This window comes from Hirundo rustica, chromosome 19, assembly GCF_015227805.2.
Source record: "Hirundo rustica isolate bHirRus1 chromosome 19, bHirRus1.pri.v3, whole genome shotgun sequence".
Classification (NCBI taxonomy): Eukaryota; Metazoa; Chordata; class Aves; order Passeriformes; family Hirundinidae; genus Hirundo; species Hirundo rustica.
In genome coordinates this window covers 3,357,576-3,379,421 of record NC_053468.1, presented here as the reverse complement: position 1 = coordinate 3,379,421, position 21,846 = coordinate 3,357,576, and the positions used below count along the sequence as shown (strand labels likewise).

Genomic DNA, 21,846 nt, shown 5'->3' with positions numbered 1-21,846 from the left:
CATGTGTTCTTTTTTAATCAGAGAGCATCTTTAAAAAAGGAAATGAGGGCTCAGCTCTGGCAGCTGCACTTCCTTGCATGCACAGTTTAAAGCAAAGCTTTCTATATGAATTTAATGTCCAGTTCTGGGGGGAGGTAGGAGCTTTACATTTTGATTAATGAAAATTACTACCTTCTCACAAACCAGCCAATTGGTTTGCAGGGAAACCTTCCGAGGTTTCAGCTTTCAGAATCTCCACCATTACTGCACCAGGTTCCTCTGGGGGCTGTCACCTCCCCTGGCATTAATTCCTGCCACTGCCCCATCCCTCCTGTACAGCCAAAATCAATTCTCAAATCCCCAAGAAACAAAGCACCAAGGCAGGCAAAAATTAATGTGGTTTCATCCATATTTTTTTTTTTTTTTTTAAAGCATAAATGAAATTAGCACCATTGTGACTGAGGAACACTCCTTGATGTCACATAAGCATTCACTGCAGGCCTTACCAGAGTGGGTTTTAAGACCATTCAATTACAGTGCAGTACTTTATTTAATTAGAGGGGGGGAAAAGGGGTTGAGAGGATGCCTGGGAACATTCCAGCACAGTTTCCATCTTGATGATTTGAAGCACTGCAGCTTGTCAGGTCACTTTGTGCAGTGTCTGGAAGGCAGAACAATAAAACCATCCCAGGGTCTCCTTGCTGGCTTTGTAAAAAGGAGACTTCAAGAGAGGGTCCAAGATGAATCTTTGAGATGCACATTTACAGCATTTCTTTCTTAGACTGCAACGAGCATCCCAGTTATAGTGAATTTGATGATGCTGCCTCTTAATTTCTTAATGCACCTGTGTCATGGGGTCACAGTTTAATTCACTTTTCACTTTAGTGTGATTTATTGTTCTCTTTAGCCCAAGTTTTTTAATAAACAGGAATGTTAGCAAAGGACTCCTTGAAAACAGGGAATTGGGATTTGATGTAAGGAGAGCTTCCAGTTTAGGGCACCTGGTCCATCCGCAGTCAGGGCTAAAGAACATTTATTACCTTGGGCATTTTCTTCTACAGATAAATGAAGAAATCGCTTCAGTGCTACCACCAGGTTACAGAATTGAGTTCCTATCAGTGAACGAGGCCACAACATTATAACCATCAAAAATCAGGAACACAGGTACATTGTCTTATTTTTTTCACAATCAGGTACCTCTTCCTTAAGACAGGAAAAAAAAAAAACAAAACAAAACAAACCAGATTAGTGCAGATTAGTGGGTTTAAAACCCTTTACACAAAATTCACATATTTACATTTTGTACCTTCATTCCAGGTATAAATTTTGCCAAAATTAAAGCAAAGGATGGGTTTTCCCCTCTGTCTCCAGTGAGCCAACAATATTTAACCCTTGTCCTCACTGTCCAGAACCGAAGAGCTTTTACCTTTAAAAAAAATAATCTGTAAAAAAGACAATACAGTAAGAAAAGAACTTTTAATAATCTAAGGCTAAAATGGTAAGAATATTTATGTGAAATTCAGAGCATTAATGGAGCCTGAAGAAGTCCTTTTTTCCCCCTCCTTTCTCCAAAGTCAGCTCTGTTGTCTCACCTCCAACACCCCTCAAAACCAGGAGGTATCTTAGAGCAGAAGACACCGGGGGGGATTTTTTTTAGGACATTTTTGATAATGTATTAAACACATGGGGAACCAATCAGAACACTTCATTGTGCCAACACGAACAGAAAGCAGAGGAGAAAGGCAACACCAGTGGCTCAGTCCTTGCACCCCTGCTCACTGGAACAGGCTGCTGTGGTGCAGAACATCATGGGCAGACTCAAAGGTCAGCACTTCCTTGTGGAACTTGCTGAGCTGCGTCCTGATTTTCTTCAGGGCAGGAGTCGATGCCTTCTTCCTGTAGCTCACGCCTTTCAGAAGTTTATCAGCCAGGTAGTGCAGCCAGAGGACGTTGCTGTGTGGCCGATAGTCAGTCCAGCAGTTGGAGTTCTCCTCTTTCATCTGCCTGTAGATGTCAAACTGGTAATCCCCGGCGCCTTGGAAGAGCTCCTGGTCCGTGGAGAGGTCACAGAACACGGTGAGCCCATCCTTCTCCAGCCGGGACAGGGTGTAGTCGATGATGTTGACGTGGATGCCAGCCGTGGGGATGGAGCGCGTTTCCCCGTTCAGCACGTACCGCAGCTCCTTCTCCTCCGTTCTTTTGACCAGCACGTTCCCCCAGTGCAGGTCCCTGTGCTCGAAGTGCAGCTCCTGCTCTGCCACCGCCAGGGACGCGGTGACCTGGTGCAGGATGCTCCTGGCTGACGACACCGAGGAGAAGCTGCTCCTCATGCGCTCCAAGTCCCGGCCTCCGAATTCAAACTCCAGCACCATGAAGAGCTGCTGGGCCCCGAAGAAGTCTGGCCGGTCGTTTTCCGAGCCCGTTTCTTTGTGGAATTTGTCCCAGGCTTCCAGGAGATAGCTGGGATAGGCCCCTTGGACGCAGTGCACAGAGTACAGGCTGATGAACCCCAGGGTTCTGTTCACAGAGCCCTCAGACAGAAGACTGAGTTCTTTGGAAATTATTACCTCAGGCAGAATCTCCCCAAAGCTCTTCTGAGCTTCACCATTTATTTTTTCAGTCCCTTCAATGGGAATTATTTTTAAGGCCACAGGTCCTCTCTCGCTGTCAATCTGGAACACCTCTCCAAACACCCCTTCTCCAATTTTCTTGCAATCTTTCATCTTGTCTAAAGGAATGCATTCCTCGAAAGCAATAGGCCCCTCCTGGTCGCATTCTCCAAACACTTTCTCTGCATCCGTAAGGAGCAGCTCCAGGACAGAGGAGGAATCCCTGGGAGCCAGCAGGACCATGGAGGAAGCAAACCAGGAGCAGCCCTGAGCTTTACCAGCAGAGAGGCTGGCTTGGTACCCCGAAAGCTGGGATTTCCCTGAAGGGGTGCAGAGGATGCTGCTGCAGAAACTCTCGTCTGTGGTCACTTTCTTCTTTTTATGGAAGGACAGAGATGCTCGAACTCTAGCCCAGGAATAAGAGCCATTGAGGAGTGAAGAGTTATTGTCTCTGACACCTACAGACATCTCCAGAGCTCCCTTTCGAGTTCGTTTTTTCCTCGTCTGGAGTCTGAAGAAGGAGTTATTGGGCTGCTGCTGTCTCTTGTTCTTGTGCCTTTTTGGCCGGAGCCTGGAGTGCCTGCCCCAGCGGCTGGCACTGAAGCCACTGATACAAGCTTTCCTGCAGGTGCTGCCCTCCCCAGGGACTCCCTTGGTCCTTTTGTATTTGTTCTCCAGGATTCCTTGGCGGCCCACGGGAGATCCTGGCTGCAGGCAGGCAGGTTGAACATCGGCCTGCTTGTTGAGTTTCATGCTCTTCAATTTCATTGGCACCTCCAGAGCATCCAGGACCACCACTGGCACAAGCCGGAACTCCTTGTCTAGACCTCTGTGACAGCTCGAGCTGCTTTTTGCCGAATCTCTCGTGAGATGAGCTGGAACCTCACAGGGCTCCTCACAAGTGCCACTGTCACAGGGCGCAGGGGGCTGTGGCTCACCCTCAACGGGCGGCAGCGCTTCCTGGGGAGTGCTTGGGGCTTTCTCTGGGGATGGAGGAGCTTGTGCCGGGCAGGGTCCCCGCACCGCCGACCTCAGAACGCGGCGGGACCCCCGCAGCCCCGACTCGGGCTCCCAACTCCGAGCCAAACCTTTCGGTCGGGACCACTCGGGCACGTCCTCTCCAGCGCCCAGCAGCGACGGCCGCCGCCCGGAGCACGCCTCGGGCGAGCTGCGGAGCAGCCGGTGCGGCGGGCGGGAGTCGCCCAGCGCCGAGCCGCCCTCGATGGTGGTGCTGAGCAGGAGCGAGCTGAGGCGCAGGGGCGGGCGGCGGCGGGGCGGGGGGCTGTCCCCGAGCGCCGAGCCGCTGTCGGCGGTGGAGCTGAGCAGCAGCGGGGCGCGGCGGGGCGGCGGGGCCCATTGCGGGGTGCTGCACAGCAGCGGCCGCCGCGCCGCGCACAGCGAGCCCTGCCGGCGGCGCCGCGAACCGCGCGGCGGGGACGGGCACGGAGAGGCCGAGGACGGCGACGGCGCCCGGGGCTCCTCTCTGCGCCCGCGGGGCTCTTTCTGTTGGCTCCACTTCCTCTTCTTCCCCGCCGGTTCCCGCTTCTCCTTTCCTCGGCCCCGGGTCTCCTGCCCCCGCCCCCGGTGCTCCGGCTTCCGGTTCTCCTTCTCGGCCGGTTCGCGGTTTTCCTTCCCGGCCGGCGCCCGATTCTCCTTCCTGCGGGTCCGCAGCCGCCTGGCCCAGGCGGGGCGCTTACCCAAGGCCTGCGGGAGGCGCTTGCCGGGCGGCGAGAAGTCGGGGTCGTCCGACGGGGTGGAGGCGGCGCTGGAAGCGGAGAGGGCGCTGGAAGCGGAGGCGGCGCTGGAGGCGGCGGAGGTCGAGCTGAAGAGGCGCTTGCGGTCCTGCGGCGGCGAGATCCACGTGTCGGGCGGCGGCAGCGGGCGCAGGTACCCGGGGCGCCGCGAGTAGGTGCGGAGCAGCCGCGGCTGCAGCGGCATGGCGGGGCCGGGCGGGCCGGGCCCTCTGAGGGAGCCCGCCCGCCGTCCGTTCGAACGGGTATCGCGAGAGCGCGCGAGAGCGGCCGCGGCCGCCCACACGGGAGGGGCGGGGCCAGCGAGAGGACACGCCCATATAGGGCGGGACCAACTGGAGGACACGCCCATATGCCGCGCCCCGGACGCGCCCTCCCCGTGCCGGTGTCGCCGCCCGGTGTCCCGCAGTGTCCCGGCGGTGCTGGCGCTGCTGCCGGTGCCGTGGCAGCCGCTCCGTGGCGTCTCAGGGTTCCCGGGATGGGCGCTGCTCCGTCCGCACTCTGCGACGGCAGAATTAATTGGTGTGACACCTGTGTTCTACTCGCCTGCATGGAATACGGCCGTATAGGTGTGTTGCACCTGTGTACAGAACGTGTCGCCTTACCGGGAGGCTGTGGGGACACTCGGCACGCGTTTCCCAGGGAGGATGGGCATGCCTCAACCCCGGCAGCGTTCACAGCCAGGTTGGATAAAGCCTTGAGCAACCTGGGATAGGGAGAGGTGTCCCTGCACGTCAGAGCGGTTGGGAATAGAGGGTCTTTAGCGTCCCTTCCAACCCCAGCACTCTGTGGTTCTATGTATTCTATCCATGTGTAAAAATACGATGTATTTCTCGCAAATCCCGCCCCAGGCGTGTAGCGGGGTCAGGTCTGGGTTTGCCCTGCACTGCCCTGCAGCGGCTGCTTCCCCGCCAGCCACGCTCTTCCCTCACCCCGCAGGAGAAAGCGGGGTGTTTTACTCACTCCCGAGGGGCGCTCAGGGCTCGGCAGAGATGCTGCAGCTCTCCTGCTTCCTCCGGGAGTTTTTCCTGGTGGAAGGGCTCCTGAAGCGCTGCGGGTCTCGGTGTGGCGGTGTCGCGGCTGTCGCTCGGGTTGCGGGCGCAGCTTGGTGGCAGCACGGCACCGCGCGGTTCTCGCAGCCTCAGCCAGGCGTCGCTGGAAAGCAGCCCAGGTTTTCTGGTGCTTTCGCTTCTTTTTCCGTTCTTAAAAAGCGGAGCTGTCCTGCGGATCCCTGGAAAAACCGGGGGGGAAATGGTCTTCAGTAGAGAACTCCACCTGGGTCTGAAGCGAGAGAACCTTAACACTGAAAAGTGGGGATAGCACAAGCAGTTTGGACCTTCCCCTGGGGCAGCAGCAAGTGGGACATCCAGATGGTTTTGCTGAGCCTAGAGAAGCAATCAAGTCCCAGGGTTAAATTCTGGACCTTTTGCTCTGCCTCTGAATTTAGTGGAATCAGGTTTTGCCTGCAGGACAGAAGCAGAGGGAGGATATTTGCCATTGCAGAGCAGAAAATATTTAGGGTTCTGTATGGAGCTCTTGTACTGATTGCAGTTAAAGCAGAGGCCTCTTGCTCTTTCAGGGATTTCAGCCTGAATGCTCCCCTTTCCCTAATGAACACAGGGAAATCTTTAATTCTTTAATCTGAGACACTGACACTGGTGATTTATCAGCTGCAGGTTGTCAGTAATTGCAATTTGGAGGGTTTGGGGAAAGAAGATGCCTGGCCAGACCTTGTGTCCTTCCAGTGAAATGATCTCGGTCCCGCTTTGTGGATTCCAAAGAAAGTCAAGGACGGACACTTGGTAGCGTTCCTTTCTCTGTCTCCTATTTTTGTGATTGTTTTATTTATTTCTGTCATGTTTGGTTGATCATAAACCCCACAGACCAAATGAGTGTTTACAGACAGTAGCAGATTAAACAAAGATTTCTCATTCAGACCTTCAGGAGACAAAAGATTTCCTGTCTCCTTTGGCCTAACCAATATTGCCTGGTGGAAAAACAACAATCTTTCTCTCATTTATTTTTCTAGTTTCTTCTCTGAATTAAGCTTCCTTCATTACTTGGATGCCTTTTGTTGTCCCTTATGGCTCTCAAGGAGGGCAGCTCTTGCAATGGGTAATGCTATTTTCCTTTTTAGATGGTTTTTTTCTCCTAAATGCATTACAGTGTTCTGTGATTTCTGTATTTTCCGGCGAGTGCCATCGACCGTTTAATTCTTTGCAGTCGCTGCAGCAGATGCCAAACACATTTGCAGTAATTGGATGGCACTTAAGGGATTAGCCAAGACTGCCAAGGCGCAGCTCATCCAAACCACAGCTGGCTTTTTGTGCGGTTTCCATGGGAGCCTGGCCGTGTCTGCTTCTAAATTTATTTGCAATCTACATTTTGAATCAAGTCCCCTGTGCAGGAGCCTCGTGGCCTGGCTGTGTGGTGGTGGCACAGCTGTGGCATCTCCCGGAGTGACAGAAGATTTGCAAACGCCTCGTTGAGGGTCAGGAGCCGCCTGTCCCCAGCCAGGTGAAGGAGCTGGCAGCAGTTTTTGGGGGCCAGGTGTTGTGGGCAGAGGAGGTGCTGCAGATCTCGGAGCTGGCAGGATGGTTCATGACCTCTCTGCCTCGTGCAAAGGTGGCACAGGGTTTGCAGAGCCACAGTTTCCTGGTGTCATCTCTGTGGGCCGCCTCACTTACATCCAGCTTTGCATTTCTTCACAGTTTTGTGCCTCCCACAGGAGGACAGGAGGTGTTTTGTGATGTTGCTTTATTCAGGGATGACACCAGCTGCTTATGGTTTCCTCAAACTCCAGGAAGATTCCCAAACCTTGGGTTTCCCTCAGCGTGTTCAGAAGCTGCCAGCTTTGTGTGCAGAGCGGTGGATCTGTGGTCTGCAGAACAGAATGCAGCGACCTGGGCGTTTGCAGGAGGAAGGGAGCTCAGCTCAGCAGCAGAAGGGCATCAGTAGTTCATTACAAAGCACAGGGCACTGACGTGAGGGCATCAGAGATCAGCCACAGAGAGCTTTGCTGGGCTCCAGGGCCTGTTGGGGCAGCTTTGTTTGGAGGATAATTGAATTGTAGCTGTAAAGAGACATTTCCTGTCCTTATTACAGCGGGGTGAACGGGCTGAGCGATGCTGCTCTGCCACAAAGAGATCTCTTTGGCTCCCCCACTCCCAGCTTGGCCGAGCTGGCTCCAGTTGGTCCGGGCAGCACAGCTGGGACACATCAGCCTCGTGCTGAACTGGGGAGCTGGGAACTGGTCACACTGGTTTAGAGCAGACCTGAGGTGGGCTCAGGTGCCAGGCTGAAACTCCTTCCTCTGGGGGTCGGGTCTGAGTAGCTCCTGTGTTTTCCTGTGGCTGCAAGGAGCTACCAGCTGGTAATTCCAGGGAGGAAGGGGTGGAGGCCACAGTGTAGACTTTCTAGCTGTTTCCATGAGGAAGGTGGAGGAAGGGGATGAAGGTTTCTCCTCAGTACTTGCGGCAAGAGAAGAACTGGCAGAGGTTCCAAGCCAGGACCAATTTCATGCCTTTTTGTTATCAAAGAAGTAAATGCTGATCTGTTGGGTGTATTCAAGAGCAGGGTTTCACCTCTGAATCAGTGGTTAATGTGAATACACTTTCTGTTAAACCCCTTCACCTTTCAGGCTTTGATTCAACATTCTTCTCTTATTTCCCAGCGATGCTTTTATTGTCTGACTTTAGGAGGTGAAATCGTTGCAGCACAGCACTGCTGGTCCAGCTATCCCTGCACTCAGCCTCTCAGCAGTGTTTTATGTGCATTTTTATTAATTCCTCTTACCTGACTCAGTGCCAGCTCCCTCGCAGATCAGGCCATGATGGCTTGGTTTCATTAGGTGTGCACTATTTTTCCTTCTCTGATCTTCTTCCTCAAGCACTTTCCCTCCTTGGGCTGGGGGAGAGGAGTGGATAAATGTTGCAGCTAATAATAACAACATCCCTGCACTCTGTACAGGAGATTCAGGACCTGGGGAGGAACACGGAACACATTCCAAGGCTGAGAACAGCTCTCCTGGAAATGGAGGGCTGGGTCAAAGACAGGATATATTCTGCAGCTTCAGCACTCCCCCATCTCCCTTCTCTTCCTACAGCCACTCCTGGATGCTCCTGTGGACTGTGACAGGAACTCTTCCCACCAATTCCCTTTCCATTGAGGCTGGCTGTGCAGCTGTGCTGGTTGGGAGGATAAAGAGTGGCAGATTTACCCAGCCAAGCCCCAGCCAGGATTTCAAGGGAAGCTGAACAGAGCGTTTTTCTCCACGGGCTCCACACATTTCTTTGTTCTTGCATCCAAACCCGTCACCTTCAGCGAGCAGCTCATACCTGGTGTTACTGATTTCTGTGGGCATGAGCTGTGGTTTGAAGCTACTTCCTCTCTCAACTTTGACTCTTCACCTTGTTTTTTTGTAGATGTTGACTTACAAGTGTGACAGCGTGACAAGAAACCGCTGATGTACAGAGCTGACCTCTGCCTTTTCTGCCTTCGTTTCCTTGCCAAATCTCCTCTTCACTTCCTCCCCAGCTCTCTGCTATTTCAGTCGCTGCTCTGGCGCCTGTTTCTGAGGGAAGATGAATCTGCATCGCTCAGACATTTGCTGCAGGAACATTTCAGTGCTGGAGAAATGTCTCAGCGTTTCTGAGTCAGCCGTTGGGAGCCGCTGGCAGCAGGGTGGGATCAGTCCCTGGGGGTGATCCTTTGGCACTGGAAGTGACCAGGACGAGAGCCCAAAAACCCAAAAGCAGCCGTGGTGAATCACGACTGTCCTGGCCAGGGCTGTCTGTCGCTGCCTGCAAAGCACATGCTCTGTTTGGGTGTAATTTAAAGATATGATTGGGCTGAGCTTGAAATCTTTCCATGCCCCAGCCTTAGATGTGACCTTGCAGTGTTTCAAAGGGCCCTGGATCAGGGCAGAGGTTGAAAGTTTAATTTTCACCGTCCCCTCAGGTGGCTTTTAGAGGCTGAGATCAGCTCTGGAGGTAAAACAGATGAGGAGAAGTCTGGGCAGACAGAGATGTGTGTCCTGTGAGTATGTGTGAATTATGAGAAGGCAATCACTGTCAGCAGTGTGAGGAATTGAATACAGGTGTGGCATGGCAGGAATTGAAGGGGAAAAAAAAAAAAAAAAGAGAGAGAGAGAGAGAGAGAGAGAAAGTAGGAGTTTCAGTCCTGGAGGAGAAATCCTCCCTGGGAGAAATCCCAGACTGAGCAAACAGCCCTTGTGGAAATAATGCAGAACTGGGTTTGGTTTTTTTTTTAATGGGAAATTCAAGATGTGGAATTCAAAAAGGGAGATACCTTGCAGTGAACATTCAGCCTCTGTCCCTCGAGAAGAACTAAGAGACCTCACATTATTTGCATCTTTCATTGTGTTATTTAGTCCCCCGCTACAAACGAAACTGCTTTTCTTTGAACATCCACAGATGCTTTGACAAACCCAGCAGTAGATTTGATTTCCAGGCAAGAGAAAAACGCCAAGGTTGTGAAAACCAGGTGATAAAAACAACACCCCAAAGAAGTCCCAGCTAAATTGTTTTTGCTGCTCAGTACGACCTAAATTTTTGCAACAACAGCTCTGTCAGCAAAAATTTAGCTTCCACAGAGCGTATTCTGAGGCACATTTGATACAAATGGAAACTTTTTATTCCAAAACAGCTATCACATCTCTGCCTCTACTTGATGCCTCCAAAACCACAAGAAAGTGTCAGTTTCACATTCTCCTTTTTATTTTAATTTCAGTGGTCCAAGGTGGTTTGCTCCTTCAGACCTCACCTAGGGCAGAATACTTCTCACACTAAGGATATATATACATATATATTACCTTTCTCAGATTAATTGACCTGGAAGATAACTACAGAGGCTCAGGGTGAGCTGCTCTGGCAGCCACCAGGTCACGAGGTGGTTTGTGTTCTAGTTTTGCAGGTGCTGCAGAAAGGTTTCTTTCCCTTTGCAGGGGAACTCTAGGGATGGCTCTGGGATAAGGGATAAAATGAGTGTTTCGTTCCTTATGACGCTGGTGGTGATTCTCTTGTGATTTGGAGCAACTTCATTAAAAGCCAGATCCATCTGTTTAAATTTGACATGCAATTTAAGGAGGATGAAGGACAAAATTTTCATAAAGCCTGACAGCTTGAGAACCATTTTCCCAGGGCGGGGACTTGTGCAGGGCAGTGGCTTTATTTTTTTCTGCCTGACAGAAATAAAAGGAGCTACAGGAGCGCAGTAATTGTTAATGGCAAACAGAGGTAAATTACAGGAAATTATATTTCTAGAAATGAATTTAGCAATTACTGGCTCCCTCTGTAATTCATTGCTGCGGTGAGCAGAGGCAGGTGCTGTGTCACTGGACTGCCACTGGCCTTGTGCTGTTGGTCCCTCATGGCCCAGGATGGAATTGGGGCAGCTCATGAAGCTGAAATCTGGAGCTTTTGCTGTGATTTATTAAAGAAATAAAATTAACGTCTCAGCTGCATGCAAAAGGGGCATTTGGGGTGAGGTGAGAGAGGCCTGGCTGGGAGCCTCTTGCCCACGTTGCTTCCCAAAACACCCCCAGGCTGCTCGTCCTCTTTGTCAACCTGTGCTTGTTTCCTCAGCTCCAGTTCCTGGAAAGCATTGGTTTCTCCTTAGGCACGTGCAGAATTTATTCGTTGGTTTCCTAATTTGGGTTTTGGGAAGCAGGCGGGTATCTGGGTTGACTGTCGAGGACCCTGGTTCTGGTTGCTCACACAATTGTTAGAGAAATCAAAAATTTAACCCAATGCTCTGGCACCCTGCAAAGGCTGAGGGAAGGCTTTAGTCGGTCAGAAATGGTGAGAGGCTGTGGCTGTGTCCCCTCAGAGCTCGGCACTGAGCTCTGCTCTCTGCTGACCCGTGACAGGACCTGAGGGGACGGCTGCAGCTCTGCAGGGAGGGCTGGGCTGGAGATCAGGAGAAGGTTCTTCCCGAGGGTGCTTGGGCACTGAACGGGCTCCCCAGGGAATGCCCACAGCCTGACACAGCCCCAGGAGCGTCCAGGCACAGGGTGGGATCCGGGGGTATCTGCGCAGTGCCAAGAGTTGCACTGGGTGATTCTCCTGGGTCCCTCACAGCTCAGCGCGCTCCGTGAACTGCGTGGACGTGGCTTTATGCTATAAAATATTTCATTCTAAACGTATTGTTGTGAGGGGAGAGAATGAAACCTGGGAGGGGGCAAAGCTGCTGGGGGAGAGGGGCTTTCCCAAGGGATGAATCAGCGGGGGAGCAGCTCGGGGAGGATGTGACAGTGCAGCTGCTGGGCTCTGAGCGAGCAGGAGGAGGGAGGGAGGGATCGGGGCTGGTTCAGGTTTCCATGCTCTGCACGTGTGGGTGGTGCGAGCTCTGCCTGCTCCAGCCACCGAGCGAGCTGGGAGCATGGGGCAGGTGGCTTGGAAGGCTTTGTTTCTGTCTCTTTTCGATTACAAAACGGAGAAATACGTCATTGCGAAGAACAAGAAGGTTGGGGTCCTCTACAGAGTGGTGCAGCTCTCCATCCTGGCTTACCTGGTGGGGTAAGGATCGCGCTCTGCTTCATGTTTTGCCGCGTTAAAGATGGATTTTGCTGTGATAAAAGATGGATTTTGCTGTGATGAAGATAAATTAGGGTGCTCTGCACACAGTGAGAGCCTGCTGTGCCTCCCGATTTCAATGCAGATAATCAGACAGGTTTATGCAGCTGCATTTTGTGATGTCTGATAGGTTATATCTGATTTTTAGCCTGCTAGGGATGGCTAGATTCAGCTCTACCTTTCAGATTAAGGTCGGGTTAAAAATAGACCCAGTGACTATGTCTTTGTACTGCATTATTTATGCCTTTATTTCTATATTTTGTGGGAATGGTGCCAAACCCTACCGCTCGACTCCTCAGGAAAAAGGAGCATTAACAGCCACGGTGCTGAGCCTTGGGGCACACCTGAGTTTTCTGCACAGCCTCACGACCTGCTCAGGTCTGGATGGGAGGGAAGCAGGCAGAAAGTGGGAGATTTCTTTGCTGGAGCGGGCTGCAGCAGCCGGGCTTGTGGGGGCTGAGGCAGCGGGAATGTCGGCTGCTTTGCATTCATTTCAGAGCAGGGCTTGGCTCGGGACTAGCTTGGGAAAGGCCCAGTTGTGCAGCAGACTGGTCACACTGGTGTGTAATGGGCACAGGGATCGCCCCTGCAGGCTCAGACCTGGAATTATCCAGCCTATGCTGTTGGTTCTTGAGTTTCTGAGGCTTTTCAGATTGTGACACCCAACTCAGCCCCCTCACTGTGAGTCTGTGCTTCTGGGTGCCTTCACCTTTCCCACACCTCGTGTTTCCACTGATTAAATATAGCAGAGTCATTTTTACGTGCTGGGGGTATTTATAGAAAGCTGTGCAGTCCCAGAGCCTGCTGCAGTGAGCAGAGCACCAGTGGAGCCTCGGCAGCCTGGCACGGACTGGCTGAAGGAGGAATCCAGGGGATAACACCGCTGAGGACTGACAGAGATACAGCGTGGACAGGGAAGGGTTGTTTTCCTCCTTTGGCGTCTATTGCCTCCTGCAAAGCCTTGGCACTGTCAGTGATGGTCCCTGCAGCGGCTCCTTTGTGGCTGGGGCTTACAGGAACGTGTCCCTGTCCAAAGGCTGGCGTGGGGTGGGGATCAGCAAACCGTTCTGGACTGTTTCTGGGACTCAGCTGCCATTTGTTCCACGATTCACTGTGGAAAATGCAAGGAAAATTCACTGCTTCTGAGCCCTCCTGGGAGAGGAGATCAGTGTTCTTGGGAAAAGGGGAAAGCAGGGAACTTTCCAAGGTGGGAAACGTTAGTGTGCAGGTTTGTCACACGTGGCAGGTGAAGGGCTGGCTGCTGCCAGTGCTGCTCAGCCCGGCTCCTCCCCGTGGGCAGGAGAGCCCTGGAAAGGAGAGCTGTGCCACAGATTCAGCCTCTTTCCCTCTCCCAAGCTGCCCCAGCACCTTCAGCTTCTGCAAGGGTGGTTTATTGTCCTGGCAGGTGATTTTTGCAGTGTTGTGGGGGAGCTGGGAGTATTTCATCTGGGCCAGAGGTTTTCACCCAGGGAAATGGAACTCCTGCTGCTTCCAGTAGGGGAGAGAAAGCAAAGCCTTTCCCTGGACCGTTCAGCAAGGCAGCAGCTCTCCCAGGGTGCAGGCAGGCTGCTCCCATCACCCTGGCTTACAGAGGACCCTGCATCCAGCCGGGAATGTTCCCTGCAGGTTTCTGTCAGGAGTACTCCGCTCACCTGCAGGGGTTCCATCTCCCCAGCCGTGCTCTGGTGCTGGCTGGCAGCTCTGTGGCTGCGTGCTAAAGTGAGAGTCCTGTACTTGTGAAACCAACCGCGCTCTGCCCTGCAACATGCGAAAGCTCCTCTTGTTTTTCTTCCTGAGAAAGACACAGCCCTGCTCTTCCTTTCCCCTTCTGAGGCTGCTGAGTGTAGCACAGATGGAGGCTTTGGTTTTTTTACCTCATGACCTGTTGTGACACATTTATCCACTGTTGACGAGCACAGCTTGTATCCAGGAGTTTATCCTTTATTAGCAGTAGCAGTTGCAGAGGGTTTGGTGTCATTGGCATGCCTCGATTTGACCTTGGTGTGAATTTCTCCGTCTGACTCCTTCCCTGATGCTGCTGTGTTCACACAGGTGGGTGTTCGTGGTCAAGAAAGGCTACCAGGACACAGACACGTCCCTCCAGAGCTCTGTCATCACCAAGCTGAAAGGGGTGGCCTTCACCAACACCTCGGAGCTGGGGGAGAGGCTGTGGGACGTTGCAGACTATGTCATCCCTCCCCAGGTTGGCATCACCCCCGTGTGCGTGCTGAAGTGATCTCTCCAGGCCTTCCCTGTGAATGAGCAGGAGCTGGGATACAAGAACGTGATGCTGGCGGGGGTTTTCTGTGGGGAGTTTTTTATCTGAGATGCTGGGGGTGCTCTGCCTCCCCCCAGGAGCGTGGGCTGGCTCTCATGGCTGTGTGTGCACCCACAGCGTGAGGGAATGCATCCAAACAAATATCCACACAAAGGGTGATGTTGTATCTCGGCCTGCAACGCCGTGGAGAGAGGGGGTTGTTCTCTTCTGAAGGGAGCTTCATGCTCCTTATTACAAGTACTCTAAAAGTAACCCAAGTTTTCTAACTCTTTGTTTATTGCAGGGTGAAAACGTCTTCTTTGTTATGACAAATCTGATTGTGACCCCAAACCAGAGACAAGCCACTTGTCCTGAGGTAGGAAGAACTGAGCCCCTTGACCCCCAGACCCCGGGAAAACTGGGGGTAAGAACTGACAGAGGACACTTCTGGAGCAACAAAGAAAGGAAGGATGAAAGACAAGTGTTTTTTCCTGTAGTGCAATAACTCAGTTGGGAAAGCTGTAAGCCTGGGAGCCTCAGCTGCCTTGATTTCCAGAGGCACTGATCATGTAGAGCCTTCCTGACTTTAGGTGGTGTTGAATTTCTGCCCAGCTGCAGATGAGACCAGGCAGTGATTGCTCAGGGCTAGGGAAGGCCCTGGGACAACAGCTTCGATGTGACTCGGGCTGGTTATGGGGAGAGGAGGCTTTTGAAGAGCCCCATCCTGGAAAGTGCTGAACATTCCAGCTCTCGTTTCCTTCTGGACACGGGATGGTTGCTCAGCACCTTCCAGAACGTGCCCTGAAGGCCAAAGGCAGGAGGTCTTTGTGCCATGGGGAATATCCTCTCTGGAGAGGTTTGGAATGGGCTGGAGCCTGGGGAAGGAGGTCTCTGGCTGTGCAGGGAGTGCTGTGTCCTCTCAGATGGATTTCCCATGTCACAGCTGGCTTGGTCAGGGCACTGCTGTCCTCTGCTGGCTGTGCAGCCAGGACTGGGGCACATTTGGGCCAGAGAACTTTGTGGCTTAGATCCAAGGCAGGGTTATCTTAAAGCAAAGTGGCCTCCTGCCTGGTTTTGGTGAGTACTGATGTTGGTTTTTTCCAGTCTGCCCCTCTCCAGACTGAGCAGGACACAAAACCGGGACAGCGTGGCTGAATGCTGGTGCTCTGGTGGTGGGATGTGTTTGCATGACCCCCAGTTACCGCCTCAGCTGTGTGGTTTTAGTGCTCACACAGAGAATTCACCCCACGTCAGCAGCACTTTCTCACCCCTCTGGCTCTGGTGTCCTGTCACACTCTCACTTGTGTCCTTTTCCCCTTTGCAGAGTGCCAGCATTCCCGATGCCCTGTGTGACAAGGACACGGACTGCCTGGAAGGGAAAGCCGTGGTGGCTGGCAATGGTAAGGGAAGTGTCCCTGTGCTGTGTCTGGTGTCCTTCAGAGGCCTCAGCCTGGTTACACCCCCAGATCTCTGATTGCAGAGAGCACCAAGGGCCTTTCTTTCCTTTCCTCTCTCTCATTAAGATCCCTGCCTTGCTTACAGCTCTGTGGTGGCTGGGCCAGGGAACCCCGGGCTGCTCAGAGGCACAACAAGAGGGTGTTTGTTCCAGCTGAGAGGCCCTTTCACAGCAGGGAGAGGGAGAATCCTCTGTTTTCACGTGCCCTGTAGGCAAGGAGAGGAGGTGACTGCTTGGTGTGACCTTTTCTGTGATGTCTGCTCGCAGGGGTTAAGACTGGCCGTTGTTTGAAAGACAAGGGCAGCACCAGAGGGACTTGTGAGATACTGGCCTGGTGCCCAGTGGAGAAAAGAACCAAGCCCAAGTACGTGTCTCGTTTCCAAGCTTGAGTTGCTTGGCTTGTGTGTCACCCAGGGCAGTTCCTGTGTCCCCTCTGCTTGGGTGCTTGCTCGAATGTCGGCTGCTCAGTGCAGGAGGGGGCTCTACAAGGCTCCCCTGGCAGGACTGGCCCTCTGCTCCCCCTGCTTCTCTCCCTGGCTGTTCCCAGCCCTCAGGCTGTCCCCTGAACCTGCACGCTCCTCACCAAACCCTTGCTGGCACTGTGGGGGAAGTGGCACAGCTGGCCTGGTGCCATCCGAACTATTGGATGAAGCTGTTTCTAGAATGGCAATTCAAGATTTCACATGTGGGCAGGGGACAAAGGCAGAGGACAAACCCTTCTCTTGCAGGAAACCACTTCTGGGCAGCGCAGAAAACTTCACTGTTTACATCAAGAACTCCATCCGCTTCCCCAAGTTTAAGTTCTCCAAGTAAGTGCCTCAGGTTCCTGAGCTGCTCCTGTTTGACAGATATTCCCTTTCTTCCAAAAAAATGAAGTGCCTGGACAAGGCTGGCAAAAAATGGAAATTTAAAAATAGTTGTTTGCCTTTGCTGCTGCAATGTGAACAAACTAAGGCAGTGTAGAAATGTGCATGTCCTGGCTCTTGTCCTGGGCTCAGATAGGCATTTTTAAAATCCTATTGTTTTTCCTTGGGAAAAACAGGTGGCCCTGGAGCCGTCATCTGTTCTGTGTGAGTCCTTTCTTAAGGCCAGATTCAGCTGGCCAAGTCCTTTCCTGGAGGAAAAGGAGGTCATTTTTGGGGGGACAGACTGCTTTCCCCAGGCCAGCAGCAGAGACACTGCAAGGCTGGTGTGCACAGGGGTGTTGGAGAAGCCTCTTGTCTCTGTAGTCCTGGTGCAGGCTGTGAAGGCAAGGAAAGAGGGAGCCAAGGTTGATTTCTGTGTTTCCTGCGTGCAGGATGAATGTGCTGGCAACTGACAATGAGTCCTACCTGAAGACCTGTCGGTACAGCCAGGAGCATCCCTACTGCCCCATCTTCGTGCTGGGGAACATCGTCCGCTGGGCTGGGGGCAACTTCCAGGAAATGGCCTCGGAGGTAGGAGTGGCCCTGGGGCTCCTGTGTCTTCCCAGCTGGCTCACTGGGAGGTTGTGAGGAGTCACTGCCCAGGGAGCTGCCTCCTGTCCAGGCTGCACTGCGGAGGTGCCAGTGCTTAAAGTCAAGCTGGTCTCCTTTATGCTGTCCCCAGGGAATGGGGGAACCTCTAAAAGGGGTTGGTTGGGTCAGTGATCTTCTAGTCAGGGCTGCCCAAACTGCTGCTCTGCCAGCAGGGGTTCCGTGTGTAATTTCAACGTTACTACACTGTTGGTTTAAACCCAGAACTCTGGAAATCCACTCCTGCATAAAAGATCATCTTCCCCACTGACGTGTGGAATGAAACCAATGTCTTGGGATGAGAAACCTCAGGATACCAGCACAGGGAGAGGCGGGGTTGTAGAGTAATAACGGGATTAATATCACACACCTGAACTCAGCCCAGCCAGGAGTGTCTGTGACCAAAAGTGCAGCTGTTTCTTGCCCCTGGGGAAAACCTGCCCCAGGGTCTGACAAATTTGAAGACACTTTAACTGAACTAAGCTTAAACAACTCACCCTGTCTCTCTCTTTTAAGGGTGGTGTGATAGGAATTCAGATTGAATGGAACTGTGATCTTGATAAAGCCCCTTCTGAATGTAATCCTCACTATTCTTTTAGCCGGCTGGATAACAAGTCTGCAGAAACATCCATTTCTTCTGGCTACAACTTCAGGTGGGTACAGAGGAGGGCACAATGCAGGACCACAGCTGGGCTGGGCTGCTTGGACTTGCAGATGCTGGAGGTTGGCAGTGGAGTGGCACCAGCCTTGTGCCAAGCACAGAGCGCTGTGGAGGAGGGAGGGACGGAGGGAGTGCTCCTGGCAAGCTAAAGCTGCCTTTGATAAGGGAACAGATCTGTTTGAAGGGGTGAGAGAGGGGCAGGTGGAATTGAACCCAGCATTTTTGTATTCCAGGTTTGCCAAATATTACCGGGATGCTGAGGGGGTCGACTACCGGACGCTCATTAAAGCGTACGGAATCCGCTTCGATGTGATGGTGAATGGCAAGGTGAGGGCCCAGGCCAGAATGTCCCAGAGAGAAAGAAAGTGAGGGGAGGCAGCTCTGAGGTGAGGACAGCCTCTCTGGCTTGTTGTAGGAATTTTCCCATCCATCCCTGTGGAGCTAACCCCGTGTAAGAGAGATCACCTGGAGTGTAGTTGAGCCTGCACTTCCTCTACTTAAAACCAGGCTCATGTAAAGCCCAACAGAAATAAATGTGCTCCAGAGACTCGTTTTCCATATGCAAGCACTGCAGAGAGAAAAGCAGCCTAATCCAGGGATGATGCAAGCTCAGAAACGCAGCCAGGGACAGTCAGATCTGAGGCACACGGACCTTCAGCCTCCAAGATTGTTCACTGCAAATCCCCTGTGGTTGTGCGTGGCAACAAAACACACCCAGGGGCAGCAGCAGCTTCCCCAGTACCACACCCTTGAGTTTGTTTTGTGGGTTGCTTCATGACCTTTCTTCTTCCAGGCAGGAAAATTTAACATCATTCCCACCGTTATCAATATCAGCTCAGGGCTGGCACTCATGGGAGCTGTAAGTGAATGTTTTGTCTTCAAGTAACATATTGGGACCCAGACCCCGAATGGGATGAAAATGGGATGGGGTTTTTAAATCTTCTCTATCAGAATCTTTACTGCTCAGACTACTCAGCCAAGTGTGTGTCTGTCATATCTTAAAAGCATTTTTTAATAAACCTGGTAGTCTAAACAACCCCACAGGGGGTATATAATATATACATATCCTGGAAAATGCATAGAGAATGAAGGAAAACAGAGCTTCTACCAGTTATCCTTTCATTAATGTTAATTTCTAACTAGATCAGAACACTTCCTCTCCCATTTCAAAGATAAAACACAAGTTCTTTCCCTTTGCAGGGAGCTTTCTTTTGTGACCTGGTGCTGCTGTATCTGATCAAGAAGAGTAACTTTTATCGAGGCAAAAAATACGAGGAAGTCAAGTAAGTGGGCCTGGCTTTGTGTTAAAAATAACGGCTTTTTGTTAAGAGCTATAGAAATAGGAGATACAGGAGCACAGTTCCAGGGAAATGAATTCTTCCAAATGATTTTGGCCAAGTTATTGGCTTCCTCTGCAATTCCTTGCTGCAGTGAGCTGGGGAGCAAAGGCAGCTGCTGTGTCATGGTCGGGCTGGCAGTGGCCTCGTGCCGTTAGTCGCTGACGACCGAAGGTGGAACTGGGGCAGCTCCAAGAGCCTCATGAAACTGAGATCTGGAGCTTTCATTTTGTGCAGCGGCCTTTGGGATGAGACAGGCCTGGCTAGGAACATTTCTACCTCCTGAAACAATCCCAGGCCGCTCATCCTGCCACTGTGCTTATTTCCCCAGGTCCAGCTCCAGGAAGTCCTTGTCGAGCCCTACGCTGAACGGGAATCAGAGCCCGGACCAGCTCGGCGGGCTCTAGGCACAGCAATGGCTCTGCCAGCTGGAGCCCTGCTCCAGGAAATCCACACAGGTGTGGCATCATCACACCAGCACTGGGAGGTGGACATACCCCAGATCAGGATTCCCAGAGGAAAAAGCCTTCTCTAAAGATTGCCTTTCTTCCCTGAGATTTCTCTGGTATCCTGAGCTCGCAACAGTGTGTCATCACTATGGATTTATAAAAGGATTTTTATAAAAGAACAAAGAAGGCACCAAATGAACATTTTTGTATCCACTGATAGATATATCTGTACCTATGCCGATAGCCAGCGTTGTCCTGTGGCTGTGCTTTGCTTCCATGTGCAGAAAAGCTGTGATGGGAACCACCACTGGCACTTTGGGAAGGGCTGAAGCTGAAATCCAACTGTTTCCTGCTCTGCTGCCCTGGCAGCCGCTGCCTCCAGCTCCTGCCTGGGTGATGTGACACTAGGTGTGAAGCAGCAGGACTGCTCTGCTTGAGAAGTGCAGGGAAATGTGGCATTGGAGCAGCTCTTGGAGCTGCTGTGATCCTGCAGGGCCTGAGGCAGGGGAGGACAGCCACAATTTGGGGGTTGATGCACCGAGAAGCAACGCGGCCCTGGAAGCACCTGCACAGGTTCTGCCTCCTTCCTTCAGTGCCTGGTTTCGTTTGCTCGGGACTGTCCTTCCTGCATCACTGCCCGATTTCTCGTGGTGAGCAGATCTGGACGGGGCACTCAGCGCTTCTGTTTCTCATGGCACCCTGGGCTGTGCTGCAGACTGAAAAGGGCAGCTCTGCCACGGACACAGGCTGTGCCAGCTTCCTCCAAAGCCACCAACAGCAGGGAAAGCTGGAAGACATCTGCCTGCTACTTCAACACCAGTAACCTCCAGAAAATGCAAGTGCTTGTCTCTCAGCAGAATCAGTCTTCCTGCAGCCCGTTTTGTCCATTTATGCTCATGTGGGGACTGAACTAATCTCAGAAAAGGGCTTGAGGGATATCATTGTGTTCTATAAATGCTGCCCCATCACCGCTGACTGGGAGTTGTCCTGATGAAGATTAAATGTTTCTGTGCACTCTTTGAATACCAAACGTTAAAGGGCTCCTGCTGCAGCAGCTGAGGCTGGCATCAGGGAGCTGCTGCCATCGAGTGTCTGCACAAATGGCACCAGCAGCTGCACCCACCTCTGCTTCAGCTTCTTTAAGGTCATTACTCTGAGGTACAGGTTCATCCTCAATTAAAATTCACCTCTATTAGCAGTGGCAACCTCTGAACCCAGTCACTGACAGCAAACCCCACCCAGTCTAGTTCCCACTCTCTGCTTCTGTGTAGTGAGTCACAAACAGGGCTAGAAAAAAGAATTAAAGAGTGGAGTTCATTTAGGATAAGCTGTGTACTTCTGGTGCTCTGATTTCATCCAAAACCTTCTCTCTGTGTCAGTAGTCTCTCCTCAAGGCAAACACAAGTCACCACGTAGGGAACTGTACAAGAGTTGCCACCACAGCTGCCCAGGCTTTTGACTGTCAGGGTTTGATTGGAGTTGAGTAATTTCTAGATGGTGAAACACACGGTGAAGCAACCCCCTGTGTGACACCAGGGCCTGGCACAACTTCTGGCAACCAAGCAGCTCCTCCTAACGTGCAAAGCTGACCGTGCTCTGATGAAACCATTGTTTTAACTTGCCAAAACATCCTCTTGTGAGAAGACCAAAGCTATTTCCTGAATCTGTCTTCAGGCCTCCCAGACCCCCTAGAATGTTTCCTTTATTTAGACTGTGTAACACAACTCCTTTCAACCCCTGCTGTTAATAAAACATAACCAGATTCCTTCTCAGGAGCTCCTTTCTTGACTTTGACTTTTTTTTTCTCCTTGTGTTATGTGTTCAGCAATAAAATGTGTCACTTTAGGCTACTGCTCCCCTAGAGTGTTCTGTAAGCGTTTTTTCAGGTCACTCTTGGTGACACACTGATGTAAGCAAATCAATGAATCACTTATTTTTGCAGGAACAGAGCGATAAGGAAGGCATTATCTGGATGGTGGGTAATGGAATTATGCCCTTTTGTGACAAAGACCTGTGACAGTGTCATTTATTGATGGCAGTCATGGAAGAGAACGTTTGCATGTACATTTCTGTCCCAAACCTTTACATCCACTTATTTCCTTCTGTCAGTGGAATTATTTTTAAATAATTTGATTATTTCAAAGTGCTGTGTTACTGCTCCAGTATTTGTGTGGAGGGACAGGCAGCACATCCAGAGGGGACCGAAACCAGTGTGTGTATCCAAAACACAAAGAATACAAGGGATTATATGACTCAAAC

At 51.8% G+C, this 21,846-nt stretch overlaps 2 protein-coding genes across 6 annotated transcripts; one reads left to right on the top strand and one right to left on the bottom strand.

Annotated features, from left to right (window-relative positions):
- Positions 1 to 157: 157 nt before the first annotated feature.
- On the bottom strand, positions 158 to 4,526 carry HASPIN (histone H3 associated protein kinase). Its single transcript, XM_040082456.1, has one exon. The coding sequence runs from the start codon at positions 4,524 to 4,526 to the stop codon at positions 1,755 to 1,757; it is 2,772 nt and encodes a 923-aa protein (XP_039938390.1). The 3' UTR covers positions 158 to 1,754.
- A 265-nt stretch (positions 4,527 to 4,791) lies between these two features.
- On the top strand, positions 4,792 to 21,437 carry P2RX5 (purinergic receptor P2X 5). Of its 5 annotated transcripts, none has more exons than XM_040082358.2 (12): positions 4,792 to 4,908; positions 13,987 to 14,137; positions 14,496 to 14,615; positions 15,516 to 15,591; positions 15,915 to 16,011; positions 16,376 to 16,456; positions 16,945 to 17,083; positions 17,657 to 17,793; positions 18,035 to 18,128; positions 18,595 to 18,660; positions 19,002 to 19,084; positions 19,470 to 21,437. In XM_040082358.2, exons 3-12 carry the CDS (start codon positions 14,517 to 14,519, stop codon positions 19,543 to 19,545), a joined length of 948 nt encoding a protein of 315 aa, XP_039938292.1. In that variant the 5' UTR covers positions 4,792 to 4,908; positions 13,987 to 14,137; positions 14,496 to 14,516; the 3' UTR covers positions 19,546 to 21,437. The 5 variants fall into 5 exon arrangements, with proteins under 5 accessions (XP_039938292.1, XP_039938289.1, XP_039938291.1 ...); XM_040082355.1 differs by lacking the exon at positions 4,792 to 4,908 and adding an exon at positions 11,623 to 11,877 and having other exon boundaries at positions 14,496 to 14,567; XM_040082354.2 differs by lacking the exon at positions 4,792 to 4,908 and adding an exon at positions 11,696 to 11,877.
- The last annotated feature ends 409 nt before the right edge of the window (positions 21,438 to 21,846 follow it).